This window comes from Galeopterus variegatus, unplaced genomic scaffold, assembly GCF_000696425.1.
Source record: "Galeopterus variegatus unplaced genomic scaffold, G_variegatus-3.0.2 Scaffold0, whole genome shotgun sequence".
NCBI classification, from domain to species: domain Eukaryota; kingdom Metazoa; phylum Chordata; class Mammalia; order Dermoptera; family Cynocephalidae; genus Galeopterus; species Galeopterus variegatus.
The window spans coordinates 1,381,690-1,401,120 of NW_007726111.1; the positions used below are offsets into that span (position 1 = coordinate 1,381,690).

A 19,431-nucleotide genomic window follows, 5' to 3' on the forward strand; every position below is an offset into this window, starting at 1 on the left:
CATGCATTTTTAAAATTAAAAAGATAGATGTGTCTAGCCTTCAAGATATTAAAAAATATGGATTTTAATAATAATTCAAAAAGGCACACAAAAAAGTTTAACTTGTTTGTTACTTTTAAATGATTACTTCAACTAGTTTTAGCCATTAATTAAGAGATAGGCATTTGAAATCTTACTGATAAAGGTGAGAAAATTTCAGTAATGACCTTAGTTTTGACCTGATAATAATGAGTATTCAATATTCAATTCTCATGTATTTTCAGTGTCAAATTTGAGGTTTCATAAAAGTGTATGTCCTTTTACAGACTCAGATGGATTTACTTATTGTGCAGAACTGTCATACATAACTAAAAATTCCAGGATGATTCTGGGTTCCACTTAATTATTTTCAAAATGTTAGAGTTATAGGTTTCTTGGTGAATATACTTTCTTGTTGACTCAATCAACTTCTCTTGAAAGTTAAACACATTGATATGTCAGATAATTGATACCTCAGACCTATGCTGAAATTCTCAAATCAGTGATAGTCTCAGGAGCCTAGATTATGATTTCTGCTTATGAAAACCCTTGACTTTTCTAAGAAGTTTAGGCATTTCCTTTATCTCACTTTGAAGTTCTACAAACTCTGGGACTCTCTTGATCTTAGAATTCTTTCAATTTTTGTCTTCTTCTGGATATTACCCTCTTTTTTTTTGTCTTTTTCATGACCGGTAAGGGGATTGCAACCCTTGGTGTGGTGTCGCCCGCACCACGCTCAGCCAGTGAGTGCACCGGCCATTCCTATATAGGATCCAAACCCGCAGCGGGAGCGTCGCTGCGCTGCCAGCACCGCACTCTCCGGAGTGCGCCACAGGGTTGGCCCGAGTATTACCCTCTTGACAATTAAAATGTAAATGAATGCATCATACTTCCTCCAATAAATAACCAATGCACTTGTTTTGTTCTTGCAGTTTTAATTTTAGTGTTTAGGGTGTTTAATTATACCCATTAGATTATACAACCCCATCAGTCATTAGAGATCAAAAGTTGAGTATCACAGAATTTTTAAGCTATAGAAAAATCTTGATTTAAGAAAGCCACTTTGTATCTTTTTTCATCACCTTTCTATGACCTTGACATTTTGCTCTATTGGAACAAACATAATGTATATGCCGTATTTACTATTTTTTCAAATATCTTACCAAGTGGCAGTCACTCAAGGGACAAACAATTATTTTATTTATACACTTGATCACTTCCTACACTATATAATGCTATGGGTCTGTTTTGCAAATTTTGGCAAAACTTCTTCAGCATAAGTATTAGTTAGGCAACCTATAATTCTTTCTCATTTGGAGAAATTTTTTCTCATGTCATAGTAAATTGTCATCTGTGGGAAGTAAACACAGACATGTCTCAAGGTACTTACTGCCATTCATGCTTTCTCTTACTTTGTGCATAATAGCTAAAAGGTAAAACTTTTTTGGCTTAAAATATCAGTTTAGACATACCTATAGGTCAGGAAGCCATATTTGTGCTACAAGGTATGTTTCAAATCCAAGAATGAGACCAGAGAGTAATAAGGGTTGGGTAAACTCAGTATTTACTGGAAAGATTTTGAAATAGTAGGATTGAAGTTGTGATTTTAGGATATCACAGAGAGAAGCAGGAAAGTGTATTAAATAAGAATGGCAGGACAAAGAGAGAACAGAAAATGTGGAGTAAATGAGGTGACTAGCACAGTCAAGATCAAGTTCTAGAGAAGTGCACTCGGCTTCCACAGTTTACTCAGGACTTTAGGATTGGTAATAGGTTCATGATTCACAGATAAGGCAGATTGCTCATAGATACCCATGGTGGGCAGTACAGCAATAGTTTATTGAAAATTAGGGTTTTTTTGTTTTTGTTTTTTTATTTCTGACCGGTAAGGGGGTTGTAACCCTCGACACGGTATGGTCTGCACGATGCTCAGCCAGTGAGTGCAACGGCCATCCCTATATAGGATCCGAACCCACAGCCTTGGCTCTACCAGCGCTGCACTCTCCCGAGTGATCCACGGGGCTGGCCCGAAAATTAGTTTTTTTAATACAAAATTTTCAATAGTGATTTTTATTGTTACTTTTCTACGCTACTTTTACCCAAAGCATTTATACCACAATTAATGGAGATTAATGATTAATTCTAATATATGAGAATTTTGAAATCTGGGGACATTCAGAGAAAAGTTCTTGAAATAGAAGCCAGTAGTGTATTTGGGGGAATATTTATTTTCAATATCTTATTTGTGAAGCAAGACATTAAAATTGAATTACTGTATATAATATGGCATTTGTTGATACATATATAAGTACATTGCAGTAATTATGCATTAATCATTCTCTAAATTATTAAATGTTGGCTATACTCAAAGACTATATGATGAATAATATAAATGATTGGAAATAAATACTCCAGATTATTGATAGCGAATTTTATCATTATTCTTTTCCAAAGTATTCAAAATGTCAATAGTGGCTTTCCTGGAATAAAAGCCCAATTACCTTTTTTCACTGAATCTCCTTTTTAATAACCCTTTTTCAGCAAGTTTCATTTCCTTTGGGATATTTAACTGACACTTCTTAAAATAACAAATACTGTCTGATCAAGTGACAAAAACTGCTAATTTCTTTCATTGCATCACCTGCATACTTTTTGAGAGGAGTGAGAGAACACATATTTGCCTGCAAAACCCATGTACTTATTTAGAAAAACCTAGTTTTTCCCTACATAACTTGATGTACTGTTGCCCTATTTAGAATAGGTGTTTTGTAAACAATCAAGGTTTAATATGTTTTATGTGAGCAATTAAATTTTTATTAAAGTTGGCACATTCACAGTGGCTTTTCTGGTTTTCTTTCAAGGATCCTCTGTTTCACCTGGAATCTCACAGATCTGAGCGAGGAAGGGGCAGATGTCCTTTTGACCCCACCTCTTCCTTCATCTCCACTTTAATTGGTAATTATTGTCGCCGCAGATGTCAGGTTGTATTCATAATGATTTTGAAACTTATTTTTCAGCTTCAATTACATTCTTTCAACATTTCTTTGTATGATTTGTCTTGTCATATCTATTTACTGGTGCTGGGAGCAATGATATTAAATTTCATGCCATGCTAACTTCAGCAATTGGACTCTAAACTAAGCACAGATGCTACAAAGTATGTGTGTTTCATCCTGGAAAAATAACCAAAAAAAACCAACAACAAATTGTACTGAATACCTGATATAAGACATTTTGTTTGGTGCCATGTACTGTTCACAAAATCACGCAATTACATAAATCTTCATAAAACGTTAGCCAGATAAGCTGTCTTAAAATATGTTAATTCTTTGTGTTTCAATTACTCTGTTACTTTAGGGAAATTTTAATATTCTTTTCTTGGTATTTTTCTCTGTTACCAGCAGAATTCAACAGAAAGCTGTCTCAATTGAGAACTCCAAAGCTATTAATCTAAATCCCTCTTAATCTAGAATGTCAACAATGGAGGTTGACCAGCTCAAACTTTCACTAAATGTACACATCAGGATAATGGAATAGATTGACAAAGTCTGATCTAGATTTCAATTTGATTCAATTTAATTAGATGAGCTACCCCAGAATCTCACTTAAGATGCAACAAAGTGCTTTTTCTTTCTCCTTTTACATTATTTGGTGTTGGAAATGTCCCGCTGGTCAAAGTACTTCAGCGCTGTGGTAGCATGGACAGATGGATGAATTCCTAAGTATAAAGTTGAAGAGAGCAATCCCTGACACCTAACACAGGTGCTAATAAGAGTGATTCTGCTTCCTCAGTGTGGAGAGGATCTGATATAGATTGGTTGGTACAGATGTGCAGGTTCTATTACTACATTTGCAGTGTTTAGAGTTATATGCTAATATTAGGTCATCTTCCTTGCAGAAAATGAGAAAGTGTAAAATGAAATGTAGAGATTTCATAATCTAAAAAAATTGTTTAAAATCCCTCTCTGATGATTAATTAGGATATATTATGCTTGATTTGGAGTTGATACACATATCACTGTGTATTCTTCGGAATCTATGTTCTCTGAACTTATTCCAGACAGTTGATTTTAATGAGCCTCGCGTTCGTCCCTACACTCCCCCAATCCCAATCCTGGTACTCAGGTCCAAAAAAGTAAAGCCTCTAAAAACATATTTATTTATAAAGAAAAAAATCTTGTGTTAGTGCCAATTAATGGGAAATGTTTGATTCACTTCTAATTTAAAAGGGCTGTAAAATGAGAATTTCATATAGTAATTAAGTTCTACAGAGGCTTGAATAAAGAAGTGTAATATTTTTAAGAATAAAAATTTCTAAAAAAATAATTAAATAGCTTGAGTTCCTCTTCCAACCCATTTTTTTTTGTGTGTGTATATGTGTGTGAGTGTAAACAGAGTATGAAGAAAGGAGACTTTTTAAATGGGAATAGAATTGCCTAAGTCAATAGGAATCTAAACCTTGAGAACGACACTTTTGGTGAATGCCAGATCCATAAATGCTAGAAATTCCAAGGAAATTGGCAGGATGTAAATTAAAAATCATACATTTGATAGACTCATACAATCTTTTTCTAAAGTCTTTAGTGATTTTTGCAACTTCATAGATTTAAGGCTTTAAAATATCTGTAAAAAGAGACTTTCTTATCTTTATTTACCATATAATACCTTGCACAGAATAGGCCTCCTATTAATACTGATTATATGAAATGCTCACTGAGGCTCGTAAACATATATACAAAAAATAAATTTAGGAATATTGTTTATAGTAATACTATAAAGGGTATTGGAAGTTGAAAATTACTCAGTATGAATTGCTTCTATAGTGAAATCCTAAGAATATTAGAAGAGAAGACCAATTATTTTTAACATTTCATTTAAACGGTTAAAAATAATTTCTAAAGCCACTCTGCCACTCACCACTCAGAATACCTGGAGCTTCTTGGTGCATGAAGGCAGGAATTTAAAACCAAAAATTTTGAAGGAGGAAATGTTTCTGGAGGGATATTTCCAAGTGACTTTCGTTGAACTTCCAAATCTAATTACACTATGCTGAAATGTGAAGTGCTTGCCATCTGGGTGGCTATTTCACTTATTCAGAAGAGAAATCGAATCAAAGAGACCTCCAAGCTAAACACACAACTTATAGAATAATCCTTCCAAAGAGAAGAAATAAAAATATAATTCTCCACATTTATCCACTCACTTTCATCCCAAAGTACCTTGGAGAGATCATTCGCTCACTGTGGAAATGCAGCAGCCACTGGGATAGAAACTCGATAACCTGTGTGAGCCAGAAACTTTTAAAAGAGGGGAAGTAAAAATAATTCACCCAGTTGAAAAAGCATCAGGAATGTGGGCTGGAAAAATGAAGCTACCTGAGTTGGAATTTGGCAAGCTCGGTGCAGCTTACTCTAACAGGAAAAGAATGTATTAATGTGGTTATTTTATGACCACACATGCTCTCTGTGGATGGGTTAAGACAAGACTCCAGCAAAAAGATGGCCATTTTTAGACCATTGCTCCTTCTTTGTTTCTTTGTTAATTACATGTCACATAATGTTTAATGCCTGTTCTCTTGAAGACAAATTTAGCTATAAAACACTCAAATTGGTAGCAATACTTATAAAACTACAACGCTTCAAAGGAAAAAAAAATGCTGGCAAATCAGAGAATTTTCCATGTAATTTCTTAATTTTATATAGAATTTTAATTCCAGTTAACTTAAATTCAGTTGACTTAAGATCACATGGAGTAAAAGGTTACTAAAGAATTGAATAAATATTAAAGACTATTTGATAAGGTGAAAAAGACAAGCACATTTTTATTAAATTTATAGTCTAATTGAGATTTGAAATGTTAACTTGTGATAATTCTATTTGAAAAAAAGATTTAAGTAGTAAAACAAGCTCTTTATTGAGTTACGTTCTGTATGTTCAGAAACTGATGAAAATGAAATCATATAATGTTTAGACTCGGTCTTCAAATACCACCTGTAGTAACATAATTTATGTTGGCAGCATATAAGCTCACATCTCAGGTGCAATAATTCTGTAAGTTTAGCCAAGTTTTCCCCCAGTGTGATTACTAATACTATATTTAAAGCGGTTTTAAGTAACTGTCTGAAGAATACAAGGATTTACAACCTGGTTTGAAAGAAGTAGCTTGTTGAAACAATGAATCTTTAAGTAAAATGAATTGCTGTGTTACTTACATTCTTTGCCTTTCAGATCATCCAATGATACTTACTGCTTATCTTGCCACCAAATCATTCAGTTTCCTGACTGGCCAAATGAAAATCCAGGAAACTTTTTTTTTTTTTTTTTTTAAATTTCATATGTCATTTTGGCCAGGAAAGAATTATATCTGACTCTTTTCATCAGTTATATTTGATGTAATATTGCAATGTTCTCATTCAGTTGGTAAAAGCTTCAGTAACTTTAGGATCCTTTATATTCTCAATCCTACTGTCTTTTATACATACATAGAGAGAGAGAGTTGTTTTTTGTTTGTTTGTCTGTTTGTTTTTTAACATTTCCTTCTGACCCATAGCTGCATCACCAGTGTTTGGAGAAAATCACTCTGATTTGTCATTACCTTTTGACACTTTGCTTTGATTTTTTAATTTTGCTTTGTTCTGTTTTGTTTTGGCAGTTAGCCAGTAAGGGGTTCTGAACCCTGGAGTTTGGTGTTATAAGGTGGTGCTCTAACCAACTGAGCTAACTGGCCAGCCCTTGACAATTTGCTCTGAAAGTGCTAACTTTGCTGGGATCTTTTTAGTGCTATTTTTCAAGTTAAGGACCTACTAACTTTTATTTAAACTAAAAAACACTAATAGGATATTTTATAATCAACAAAATTTTCACTCTACACTTTTTTGTCCTATGTTACATTTTTCAGCAAATAAAAGTACAAAGTTTACAACCACTGAAATTTTATTTCTAAACTTTATTTCATAAAAATAAAACCTTTGTGAGTATATATCTTCATTATAAATTCTGTGAATTAAAGTCAATGCTGATTGAATGAAAGGGAGTTGTATACGTCCATATGGGGGGAAATTTAAGTGATTATTTCAAGTTCTCAATAACATTAAAATATTTTTTAGTAAATAATCGTTTCTTTTTAATAACTATATTTATATTCAGGGCAGAGTTATGAATGAATAACCTGGCAGAAAGTAGGGTTATATATTAGAAAAATAAATGAAAAAATCTAAATGAAGGTAAATGTATGTCTTTATAAATCATAATCTCTACAAATGTAACAAGAAACTGTTCTGAGTTGTTTCTTTAATTCACCCCAACTGGATAGAAAATTAGACTTCAAGTCATTCCCTCACCACGTTTCTGTCCCTAAAGAATATCTGTATTTTTTAATCCAAGGCTGTTGCCCTCTCACCTTTGGCAGAATGCCTTTATACACATGACCACTGTAGCTTCTGGTCATGACTTCTAGTCTCTAAGGAGCTATTTGAATACTTTGGTTATGGTTTCCTCAAAACGGAAAAAAAAAAAAAAAAGTCAAAAAAGGTAGCAGAAGGAAAAACAAAAAAAAAGCCCTATTCTTAAATTCCCCACTGATATTCTCTCCCTAGATTCTGGTTTGACCATGGCCAATGTCACTGGCTTGCCACCAGGAAAACTCAGAGTGTATCCGTGGCTGCCAACAAATGCCAATGAGGAGACTCAAAATGTACTTTTGTTTTTCCTTCACGTCTCAAACACACCACCTTAATATTGATAGCTAATGCTAATCATCTGCCAAAACAAAACAAACAAAAAGCCCAAACAACAACTAAATCCATGATAAAATCACATGTCCTTCCTGGTGTCTTTCAGCATTCGAAGCAGAGGAAGTATGAGCTGGGATGATGAAACACGCAGATGGATTATTTTTATCCATCCTTATCCTCCCAAGTGTGTGCTGTTTCTCTGTACAGTTATGTATGTCATAGTCAGTCTGACCAGTGGGATTGAATTGGTATTGAGACTATGGTGGTACCAGGAACCACTAAACTAACACAAGTTTGGTCAGGGAAGGCTTCATGGAGAAAGTGGACAATAGCCAGGTAAATGGGAGATGAGGTGAAATGGTAATTTGGACATGGAATTTGGCAAAAGAGCAGCAGAGAGAGCAGAAAAGTTTGGCAGGTTCAGGAAATCACTTGGAAGTCTCTCTGATTCTACAGAATATTGAGACTTTGAGATACTGAACCAGTTTGCCACAGTCATGAAAGAGCAGATTTCAAACTGGGGACTAAGTCTGCCAGATTTCCACTGCAGTACTATTTCCACTATTCTTTTTATCTGTGCATGGAACTATTGTTCAGCATAATAGTAAGTTACACTCATCTGTCAAAATAACTTACAAATGTGTGTATTATTTTAAATTATAACCATACTTGACCACCTAAAATTAGCATAACATTAATTGCCATCAGAAGCCAGTGCTGCTTAACAATGAAAAGTAATACATGGCATAAAAATCAAGTTGGCTATTTATATTCAGAATGTAAAAATAGGTTAGATACCAGTTAAATTCATGGGTAAGATAAATCATTTATTAAATATTGTCTCCATACACATAAAAAAGTAAATATTTGGGTAGTTCTGCTCTTGTCATTCAAACCCTAAAGCATATTTTACTCTTTATATGATTTTTTTTCTTTCTTAATTCATGAAAATGTGATTTATCCAGATGTTATTTTGGTACTCGGTAAAATACCAAAAGTTTAACTTACAAATTTTCTCTGATACCAAATAGTTATAACTTCGGCATGGTGTGGTCTGCACCACGCTCAGCCAGTGAGTGTACTACACACCGGCCATCCCTATATAGGATCCAAACCCGCGGCCTCGGCGCTATGAGGGCCATGCTCTCCCGAATGAGCCACGGGGCCGGCCCCAAATAGTTATAACTTTAAAGTAAAATTTTCAATTATAGACTATGTATTTACTATAAATAATATTAAATATCATAACAATGCTGAGTATTTTTGCTTAATTACTTTAAAGTTATATTTCTACCTATAGCTTTATTCTAATTATGTTTTTTATTAATTTGTTATCTTTTTTCTATTTTTAAGAAATTATTTTTCCAAACATTGCTATTATATTTTACTATGAGTTATTTTTTTTTCTTTACACTGACAAGAAGATTTGAGAGGAAAATCTTTCTCTTCTGAAGTAAAGCTAATGTTTCCAATGGAAACACATTTAATTCTGTGTACACAGCTTATAGTTTTTAACACCTGTCTAGCTTCTTTGAAGTTTGTCATGGAGTTCATATTGTGTTCATTGAATTGTTCACAAACGATTTTTTTTTTTTTTTTGTCTGAGTACAGAAAGGGAAATTGGCTTAGATTGAAAATGTACCATCTTTTGTGCAGATAACCTGCCCTGGATGTGGTATTATTTGGTATCATAGGGTTGCCATCTAGTGGCTCCAAGGGATACTTGTTTATTAATTTTACAGCCTTGATTAAAACAAGTGGAATTTTGGAACAATGTGCCAAATTTGGATAAATGCAGTAAAATCGATGTGTACTAATATAAAGATTATTTTTCCATAATAATAATAATGTTTTTAAATATCAAAGGTCTAAAATATTTTAAGAAATTAAATTAAATCAAATATTAAAAATCTTAAATAAAAACTCATGAATTTTTAAAAGTCTAGTCTTTTTTACCAATTATGCATTAAACGTTCAGCTCAGCCCATATTAAAAAAAATAATGCTTAGAATAATTTTACAAGATGGCGTTTATATTTAATATAGGAAATATTATTCTACTATAATAATTAAAAACAAAAATATTTCAGAAACACCCTCACTCTGCTGTTTTAATAGTCAATTAGTTCTTTTAAGGGTCAACTTGGTTGTTTATGCCATAAAGTTGATGACTCCCAAGTCCTATTAACTAATTCAGAATTACTCTCTTTTGGTCATGTTTGAGTAGTGCAGACTGAACTCCAAGTAATGGTTTGCATTCCTAAACACTGAGTGCATTTTGTTGCAATATTCCCTTTCTTCAAATATAGATATAAAATTTCTGGTGAAGACAGCAGAAATTGATTTTAACATAAATTATGTTGCTCTTTTTCCTTCTATTGCCAAAGAACATGATATACTTAAGTAAGAGTTCTGATATAACTTTTCTGTACCAAATTACATGTCTTGAGTCCAAGTATACAGTTTTGTTTTTCTTTTTCATTATTTTCCTTATCATCACACCTCTCACTTGGCATAAATTGAATATATGAGACGCTCAACAAATGTCTCTCTCTTTTTCTTTTTACTTGTTATTTGTATTTTCAAGTACAAAGAAAACTTGAAAGAGTAGTAAAATTAGCACCTGTATTTCATTTACCTGATTCACCAATTGTTAACATTCTGCCTTCTTTGCTTTTTACTCTCGCTGTCATATAATATATACAGTTTAGAAATGAACTCCTTTGTGGGGCACCTGGATTTTATTTATTTATATTCTATATAGTTTTTAAGCCTCCATAGTGGATTTGTGAACAGAAAAATATTATTTAAAATTGCCTTTTAAAAATGAAAAATATCTTATTATATTAATGGCTCTAAAAGCTTATTTTTCACTAAACCTTTGGTTCAATTTATACCTTATTACTCTATTTCTAAATCTGATATAAAAAGCAATCATCTTCACTTTTTAAAAATTAAGTCAGTTAACTCAAGCTGAAACTTTATAAATTGCCCTATATATAACACTGTTGATTAATTTCTCAAATTTTAAATCATACAAATATATTTAACTTCCTCAAGTTTTTAAGTTTTAAAGACTTTATCTTAGGGAGAAAAAAACCCTTCATATATTTTGAAACAATTTTTTAAAATCTAATAAGTAAAATTTATAAATAAAAAACTCAAGTTCTCTTAAATTTTGTTTATATATTTGGTCAAATTTTCATACTTGTAACTTTAATAATACTGATTCTAAAACTGATTATATAACTACATTTATATAAAATTGAAAACACAACTAATTTGAATTCTTTTAAACTTTAAAGCATTTTAAATAGCATTCCTTTTATACACATTGCAAATTTAACCAAAAAGATTAATATTGTGTAATGTAATCATCTCTATACTTATTTTTAAACCTGACCAGAGTTATGTCACTCATTAAGAAAATAATTTTACCACTCTAAATGGAGGTTTCTGTGTCCAGTGATCTGCTGTTATCATTTGCTTCTTGGCCAAAAACTTTTGCCTGGGATAGGACACTTGAGCTGTGTATGGCCAGGACAGTCCTCCTGGTACCACTGAGGGATGCACTCATCACCTTTTGTTAACATTTTGAGGAAAGAGGATACAAAGTCCTTAGGCCTGAGAGGTGTTGGTTTTTCTGGGGTTCAAGTTATACCCGTAGGGTTTGCATTTGTTTATAAAATGTTTTAGCTTTTTTCTGTTCTCTTAAGCTATATTAATATTTTCCTTTATGGCTCCAAAGACACATGGTCATTTTTTAAGACCCTGCATCCATTTATGCAATTCCTTGGTCTGATTTTAAGTCTGTGACCTCCACCACATATTGCAGCTAACTTCATTCAGTCATTCTCTTGACCGCCTGATTAAATTCTGAGCTTTTCAAAAGTCCAGGTTGCAGCTGCACTAACATCTTACATGGGATGGGAGGTGGAAATAGGGAAGAGGAAGAGAGGAGAGCTATTTTAACAATCTACCTTGAATGGGGTTTCCCACATATGAGGTATTCAGTAAGCACTCATTAAGCTTTAATTCTTCACTTTCCTATTTGTTCTGATGCAGTTATGGTGATACCAACTTTGAAATAGTACGAAGATTGATTCATACATTCTTTTAACTGTTGTGAAAGTCAAGAATTAGGCATCATCAAGGTCTGCAGGTAGAGGCGGAGTGAGTGGGAGGGAAAACTTCATGGGTTAAGCACAGATATAGGAAGGTGTTGCTCTTCTGGGGACTGGTGGGAAGGAATCTTCTAGAGCTGGCCAGTGCTGGTATGGTGGAGGGGAGTATAGAATGGAAAACAACTGCATTTTATTCAGCTGGAAGGAGAAAAGGGATAACTGGTTTGATGTTCTCAGACTACTTTCCAATTATGTCTGTTGGTGGGGCTATCAGTTGTGATCTTCCAACAGGACTCTTTCCTGGAACTTGGAACCATTAGCAGACAGGGGAGGGGAAAAAAAAGTTTAAGCCAATTTAACCTATGGCTGTACCTCACAAGACCATCAATCAGTGCCTATTACCTCTATTCCCAGAGGTGCCCTGGCTCGTGCCCCTCTTGAATCTGTTTGGCACCTTTATGCATTTTTTCAATTTTGGAAGCAACTGACCATTCTTCTAATATTCTCTCTCTCTCTCAAACATAATTTAAGAAGAAATCTGTCTCTGTTGCTTACAATCAAAGGACCCTAACACAACCAATACAGATATTCTACCTTATTACCAAACCACTGACTCCCCTCACCAGACCTTTTGAACCTCTAGCCTTTCCAGTAATAAATCCTTTTTAGACCTGAAATGGATTCCTCAATCTAATAGTCAATCTAATAAGCCCTGGCTTCTCGCAAAGATCAGAATGAGCCATTCTACCCTTATAGGCTACAAAAGAAGGTTTAGAAATAGCAATAGGCTGAAAGTTAGTGTCCCCACAAAATCACATGTTGAAACCCTAGTCCTCATGTGGTGATATTTCGAGCAGAGGCCTTTGAGAGGTAATTAAGTCAGAAGGGTAGAGCCCTCAGGAATGGGCTCTAAGAGGAGATGTGACACAAGAGCTAGCTAGTTCTCTTTCTGCTATGTCAAGACAGCAAGAAGACAACTGTCTGTAAAACAGGAATAGGGCCCTCGCCAAGAACCTGACCCTTCTGGCACCCTGATCTGAGACTTCCAAATGCCACAATTATGAGAAATAAATACTTGTTGTTTGAGCCAAAAAAATAAAAATAAAAAATGAGCCCTTTTTATATCTTTTCTAACTGAGCCACAAAGTTTGTAAAATTTGTAAAATTGTAAAGTTGTAAATTTTGTGGATCATTCAGATAGAAAAGATAGAAAAATTAATCAACTGACTGGATTATTTACATTTTTATCAGACTTTGTGGTTCCCAGAGAGAACCATACTAATCACACCAATTTCTTGTTACAAGAATGGTTTTAAGATCATATTAATCACACCAATTTCTTGTTACAAGAATGGTTTTAAGTAGCTGACACAAATACATGTATATATAATATCTGCCATAAAATAACAATAATAATAATAAGGCTTTGATGATATGAAGGTTAAAAGAAACTCAGTTAAATAAGACATAAGTAACTATATGAAGGTACTTCAGAAACTTCATGGAAAAATAGAATTAGTGGAATCTTTCCATGAATGTTTTGAAGCACCCTGGTATAGGTCTTACTATTTACCAGCTACTCTTCTAAGTGCTTTACTCTGAACAGCCCTATAAAGCACTATTCCTTTTCTCATTTGTAAATGAAGAAACTGAGGCACAGAGAGGTTGGCAACTTGCCCAAGTTCACACAGTAAATAAGTGGCAGAGTCAGGATTCAAACTCTGACATCTGACTGCACCATTCATGCCCTTAACAACAATAGTATTGATGTTGAAAGGCACATATCATGCATACACGTATTACACCTGACTGCGTCTGATGGAACTGAGGTTGATACCTTGTCTTCAGATCCAGAAACAAATACTGACTCATTTTTCACTGATGCTTCCATGCAGGTAGTGAATTGTTTGCAGGACTCTACAGTGACTACTGGGGCAGAGATGCCGCCATCTTCCGGAGCATGGGGCGACTGGCCCATATTCGCACTGAGCACGACGATGAGCGCCTGTTGAAGGGTAGGCCTGAGGAGCAAGGAGTGTGGACATCAGGGTTAAAGCCAAGTCTAGAATTTATGAGAAGTTGTGCCATTTTGATAATAATAACAATACAGATAATAATTTATACTTTTTTACAAATTTCAGGATTTTTTTACTGGCAATATTTTTGAATTAAAATATATATAATATGGGTATTTTATGTAAAAATATATTGGCTTACTTATAAAACCAATTTCCCTTCATAGCAAGGCTTAGAAATCAGGACTTAAATTTTAAAAAATGAAGCAAATGTATAAAAAGTGAAAACCCATTATCCAAAAAGATGTTTTGTCTATTCTTGTCAATTGGTTTAATTTCTGATTAATTGATTGCTTTGCTTGTTTTAATAGGATCACATTGCACTTTAGAGACAAATAACACTCTAGGAAAGTCACTAGCCATTCAATACAGAAATCTTTTTAAGGGATAATTTTTATGTTTTGACCCATTGGTATATCTAGGGCAAAGATATTGTTTTATGGTAAGCATTTCCATTATTGTTAGTGTTTTTTATTAATCTTTAAAAGGCACAGTCATTATCGATGGCATGCTATCATTAAAATATTTTACATATCACATCAAAGGTCACTTATTCAAGCCCCTTAGACTAGAGACTCAAAAGCTTAAATTTTTCACTTTAAATCTACAGTGGTCTTCCATGAGCTATACTGGTAGATGATTTATAAACTAAAAATTTAAGTAATGGTAGACTTCTTTACTTTCATATATTCTTTATATTTACATTCACTTTTTATATACAATCTGTCCATCTTCAAATGCATTTTAAGTTTGCAATGCGTGCTGTTTAAAATTGTTTTTTCTCTCTCTTACTGTTTTATTTTCCTAGTAAATATTCCTTTCACATTTTAAAAACTCTGTGATACCTAATTTATAAGATCACTTATTTTGTTTCAGTATCTATTTCACTTTTTCTTCTATTTTTACTCCTTTAGAACCAAAATTTGTAGGTTCATATATGATTCCTGACAATGAAGACCAAGATGACAACAAAGTGTATTTCTTTTTTACTGAAAAGGCCCTGGAGGCAGAAAACAATGCCCATGCAATTTACACCAGAGTGGGGCGACTTTGTGTGGTGAGGATGACATTTTTTTCTTTTTCTCTCATAGGCTTTCTTGTCTCACAATTTATAGCCAAGCCTTTGTTAATTTTGTAGTAGATTTCTACTTTAAAAGATTTTCTAGTATTCTGTAGGCTGCTTATACTTCATGTCTATGAAAGTTTTATCTTAAAAGAGCCTTGTATTTTGTATGATGGTCCCCATTTTCAAAACCCTACTAAGAAGAAATTTTCTATAATTAGGCCGTACCTTTTCCTACACAGAAGCGTGAGCTTTATTTATTTTAATAAATTTAACAAAAATCCTTTTTGCTTTTTTAGTTCATAGTATAGATAATATACATAACTATACTTCAACATCTTAGTTGGTTGATTCTATAGAGAAACCATCTGTAGTTTGTTGAGTATTCAGATAGGTTATTTGGAAACATTCAAAACCAATTGAAGTAGCAACATGCTCATACAACGTACCTAGGAGGGGCCTTTAACAAGTTCGTAGAAAGATTCATATTATCTTTTTAATTCTATTTTTCCATGAACTTTTTGAAGTACCATTGTATTTCATATGGGTATGTATGTGTGACTCTGTATTTAAAGCTTTCTTTACTACAGGAAGATAGAGAAAAGGATGCTTCCTTATGCCTGAGATAGTCAAATTACTTGTCAATAAAATAACCATCAAGGTATCTAGATCATAAAAACCACTACTTCATTTATGAGTTACCACTCTATTAATATCATTTAATACCTGAAAAATATATTTAATTCACCAGAGTGAAAGTACAATGAAAAGTAGAATGCATAAACCTAAAAAAGAAAAAAAGTTGGAGGTAATTGCATCTATAATATTATTTGGGGAATATGAAAAATGTTCCTGGTTAAATGAAAAAGGCAGACCTCTTGGCATCTGCACGTTTAATAGTACAAAATTGTTGTTTGCAAAATTTCTTTGAGTACCCGTTTACCTACTTTTTGTTTTCACAGAACGATGTGGGAGGACAGAGAATACTAGTGAATAAGTGGAGTACCTTCCTAAAAGCTAGACTGGTTTGCTCAGTACCAGGAATGAATGGAATTGATACATATTTTGATGAATTAGGTAAATATTAATAGGTGAAACACTTAACCCTTTGATGTATATGCCTCTCTATAGCTCTATCTCTAGCACACATGGAAAACTTATTTTCTGCATTTTTGCTCTCTAACACACTGCAAGGTTCTTTTTACTTTGGCCAGACCCGTATGGCAGGGGCAAAGGAGTTGCAGGAACCAAAAGAGACTTGTTTTATTAATGAAAACTTAGAGTCAGTGTCTCTGGTTCCTTCCTTGTGGTTCATTTCAAAGCCACCCCAGAGCAGCCAAATGATTCACTCCATTATGATGTGGTCATGGTTGTGTGACTATATATAGAAATGTATATCTTAAAATCTGTATTGGATTCTAAACTATTTTATGTGAATGCATTTTCCTAGCATACAAAGAGAGCTAAAAATACTAAGTGATGGAATGGTCTTTAATTTTTCAGAGGATGTTTTTTTGCTACATACCAGAGATCATAAGAACCCAGTGATATTTGGACTCTTTAACACTACCAGGTGAGAAATGTATATGGTCAATATCATGTTTTTATGTATAAATATATAAAAAATATAACTTATTATAATATATATAATATAATGTTTTATATTGTGACACAGGATGTCTCACTGGACTCCTCCTTCATGGTGTATGCAACTTGGAAATACTATTAACCCAGTTATCATTCTCATTTTCTACACTTTATGTCACCAATTTCTCTTCCTTCTCCTATGTTTGCCATTGTACTTTCATTTTCAAAGCCACAATCTAAATCCCGATCCTTATCTGTTTTGTGTGTAGTACCCCAGTATTCTAATTTCTTCCCTCTCTAATCTAACCAACAGAAGATTTTTTTTTTCTTATGTAGTTTGCAAGATACTGGTTCCATGCTATGGAGTCTGGGATAATACTTTTTTTCTGCCACATAGAATTTTCCAAGACTGGCTTTCAAAGCTCTATCAAGTCACTTTTGGAAAATGTTCATCTAATTTTTCTAATGCTCTGTTTTTGACAGGATAATACCTTGACAGATACCACTATCTACTTTGCTAGTTCTCATCACTATATTTTTATTTATTCATTTCTCTTGCTTAAAATGATTTTTTCTTCCACCACTGATTTATATCAGTTCTCCAATACTTGTCAATTGCTAACTCCAAGAAATACTCATTGTTTCCTTATCACAAAGCATCTTTCTCACTCCTTTCTTCTGGTTTTCCTGCTCCTATGTAGCTTCATAATGAGCACACTTTTATGATTTGCTCTCCATCTTTTAAATTTACTGCTCCAGTGTAGGTCTTATAATCTATTGGTTTCTGATTTATGTTTTTGTATTTTGTGTCCTTAGACGAGTGTTGTAAAAATGAATAAAATATTATTTCGTGTGTATTGATACATGAATAAAAAATATTAGAATCAGTTTTGGCTGAAAGTATTTTTCCAAATGAGCAAGAATGTGGGTAAAATAATCGGTATGAGAAATTAAGGAGAATATACCTCAATTCTCTTGATGGGGATAGAATAATATTATTCAGCTCTTCTTTGACATTGTATTGTCCATAAAAAGTTATGTAATGCAATATACTGTGCATATTTAGGACCTTTCTACACAGCTTTTGTTTAGTTTTTCAGCAAGTGATATCTAATGCTCACTTTGAAAAAAACAATAAAGCTCTTTGGACAAGTATCCTGCTGTTATAAAGAGACCTTTTCATCCACAGAGAAACATGGAAACAATTTTTCCTAGCAATTATTCCTTGATGCAAAGAAAAATAGTTAATGTAGATCGGTAGTTGTTGCAGTCCATGGAAAGTCCCAACTTTTTTTCACTTAATCTTTTCTTTTATGCCAGTGAATAATTTATATATTGCATGATAATTCGGTGGCTTTATATTATAAATTTAAGGTATGAGATAATCAGTATAGTTTTCTATGGGTTAATATGAACAGTTTGTAAGCTACCTTACTAAACGATAGGATAATGGATCTTTCTGAGAAATCAAAGACATGGTTTTCTTCCATAATTTTGACTGCACAATTTATACATAAATCTGAGAAAAAAGCTCCCAGCTGTTACCTGCCATAAAGGTTGATAGTCATAGAATGGTGATCAAAGATTTATGGACAATTTAGTTGTGAGACAGGTATACTAGGCATTTCCAATTGCTTCAAGGTGTGTTATAAAATGTGTGAATTGATGTCCGAGGATGGTAACACGCCTGCTAGTCCACAGGTGTCTTAGGGTGTAGGAAATTTTATATTTATGTAGAACTTTACATTTTACAAAGTACTTTCACAAACATTAATTATTTTGAATCTTCCAATACAGAGGCTGGGGAAATGTTGTAATCCTTTCAGATCATCCCAAATTAAGAAATACAGCCAGATTTAAAAAAAAAAAAAAAAAAAAAAAAAAAAAAAAACCTTTAAAAAGTTTTCTTTTCAAATTAATTAAATTTAAAAATCTTGATTAATTTTTCTAATTATAAATGTCCCCACTAAAACTTGTCATAGTCAAGTACTGTCTTTATCCTCTTCAAGTAAAAATTTTTATCAAGAAAATCATTTCAACTGCTGATGATTCTGGAGGTGAGGGACCTGAGTTTTATATAATTTAAGTATTTTTTTCAAGGTTAATATGTCCAGTTTAGTCATTTTTCTTCTACAGCACAGTTTTCAGTGACCTGGAGGAAGGAATATACAAATATATTAAAGTCTACGTGGCTGACCCCAAACTAAACAATGAAACAAAGTTCGAAATACTCATGAGAGTTTAAATTGTTCTTCACATCATATACACTGAAAAATCTAATAAAGTTTGAATATAATTTGTAGCAATATTAAAAGCTCAGTGATTAAGAGAAATTATCTAGTATGAAGTTAGAACAACACAAAAGGAGATAACATGAGTAATTCAACTTGGGAATGAATTTTTTTTACTGTTAATTTGAAATCTCTAGTAAAACTATAAAAACAGAATATATGATTAAACAATAATAAAATAAAGTAACACAAAAACTTTTGTCATTCTAACAATGTCATTTTCAATTGTAAAAAATAGGAAATTAAAGAAATGGTAACTTTTGGGGGCCCGCCCGGTGGCGCACTGCGCTAGTGCGCCGCTTGGGAAGCGCGGCGGCGCTCCTGTCGAGGGTTCGGATCCCACATACAGACTGGTTCCTGCTCACTGGCTGAGCGAGGCGCGGGGGCAACACCGAGGGTTGCGATCCCGTTGCCGGTCCCGGTCTGGTACGGGGGCAGCACTGAGGGTTGTAAACCGTTGCCAGACACGGAAAAAGACAAAAAAAAAAAAAAAAAAAAAAAAAAAATGGAAACTTTTGGGGTTTCAGTACTTGAAATATTGC

At 33.4% G+C, this 19,431-nt stretch overlaps 1 protein-coding gene across 1 annotated transcript in view; it reads left to right on the forward strand.

Annotated features, from left to right (window-relative positions):
- The window catches only part of SEMA3E (sema domain, immunoglobulin domain (Ig), short basic domain, secreted, (semaphorin) 3E), a 264,619-nt gene that overhangs the window by 205,287 nt on the left and 39,901 nt on the right, over positions 1-19,431 (forward strand). The window contains exons 5-9 of the mRNA XM_008579274.1: positions 2,880-2,973; positions 13,769-13,888; positions 14,863-15,005; positions 15,974-16,088; positions 16,515-16,584. Coding sequence (XP_008577496.1) covers positions 2,880-2,973; positions 13,769-13,888; positions 14,863-15,005; positions 15,974-16,088; positions 16,515-16,584 — 542 coding nt within the window. The remainder of the gene's footprint in view (positions 1-2,879; positions 2,974-13,768; positions 13,889-14,862; positions 15,006-15,973; positions 16,089-16,514; positions 16,585-19,431) is intronic.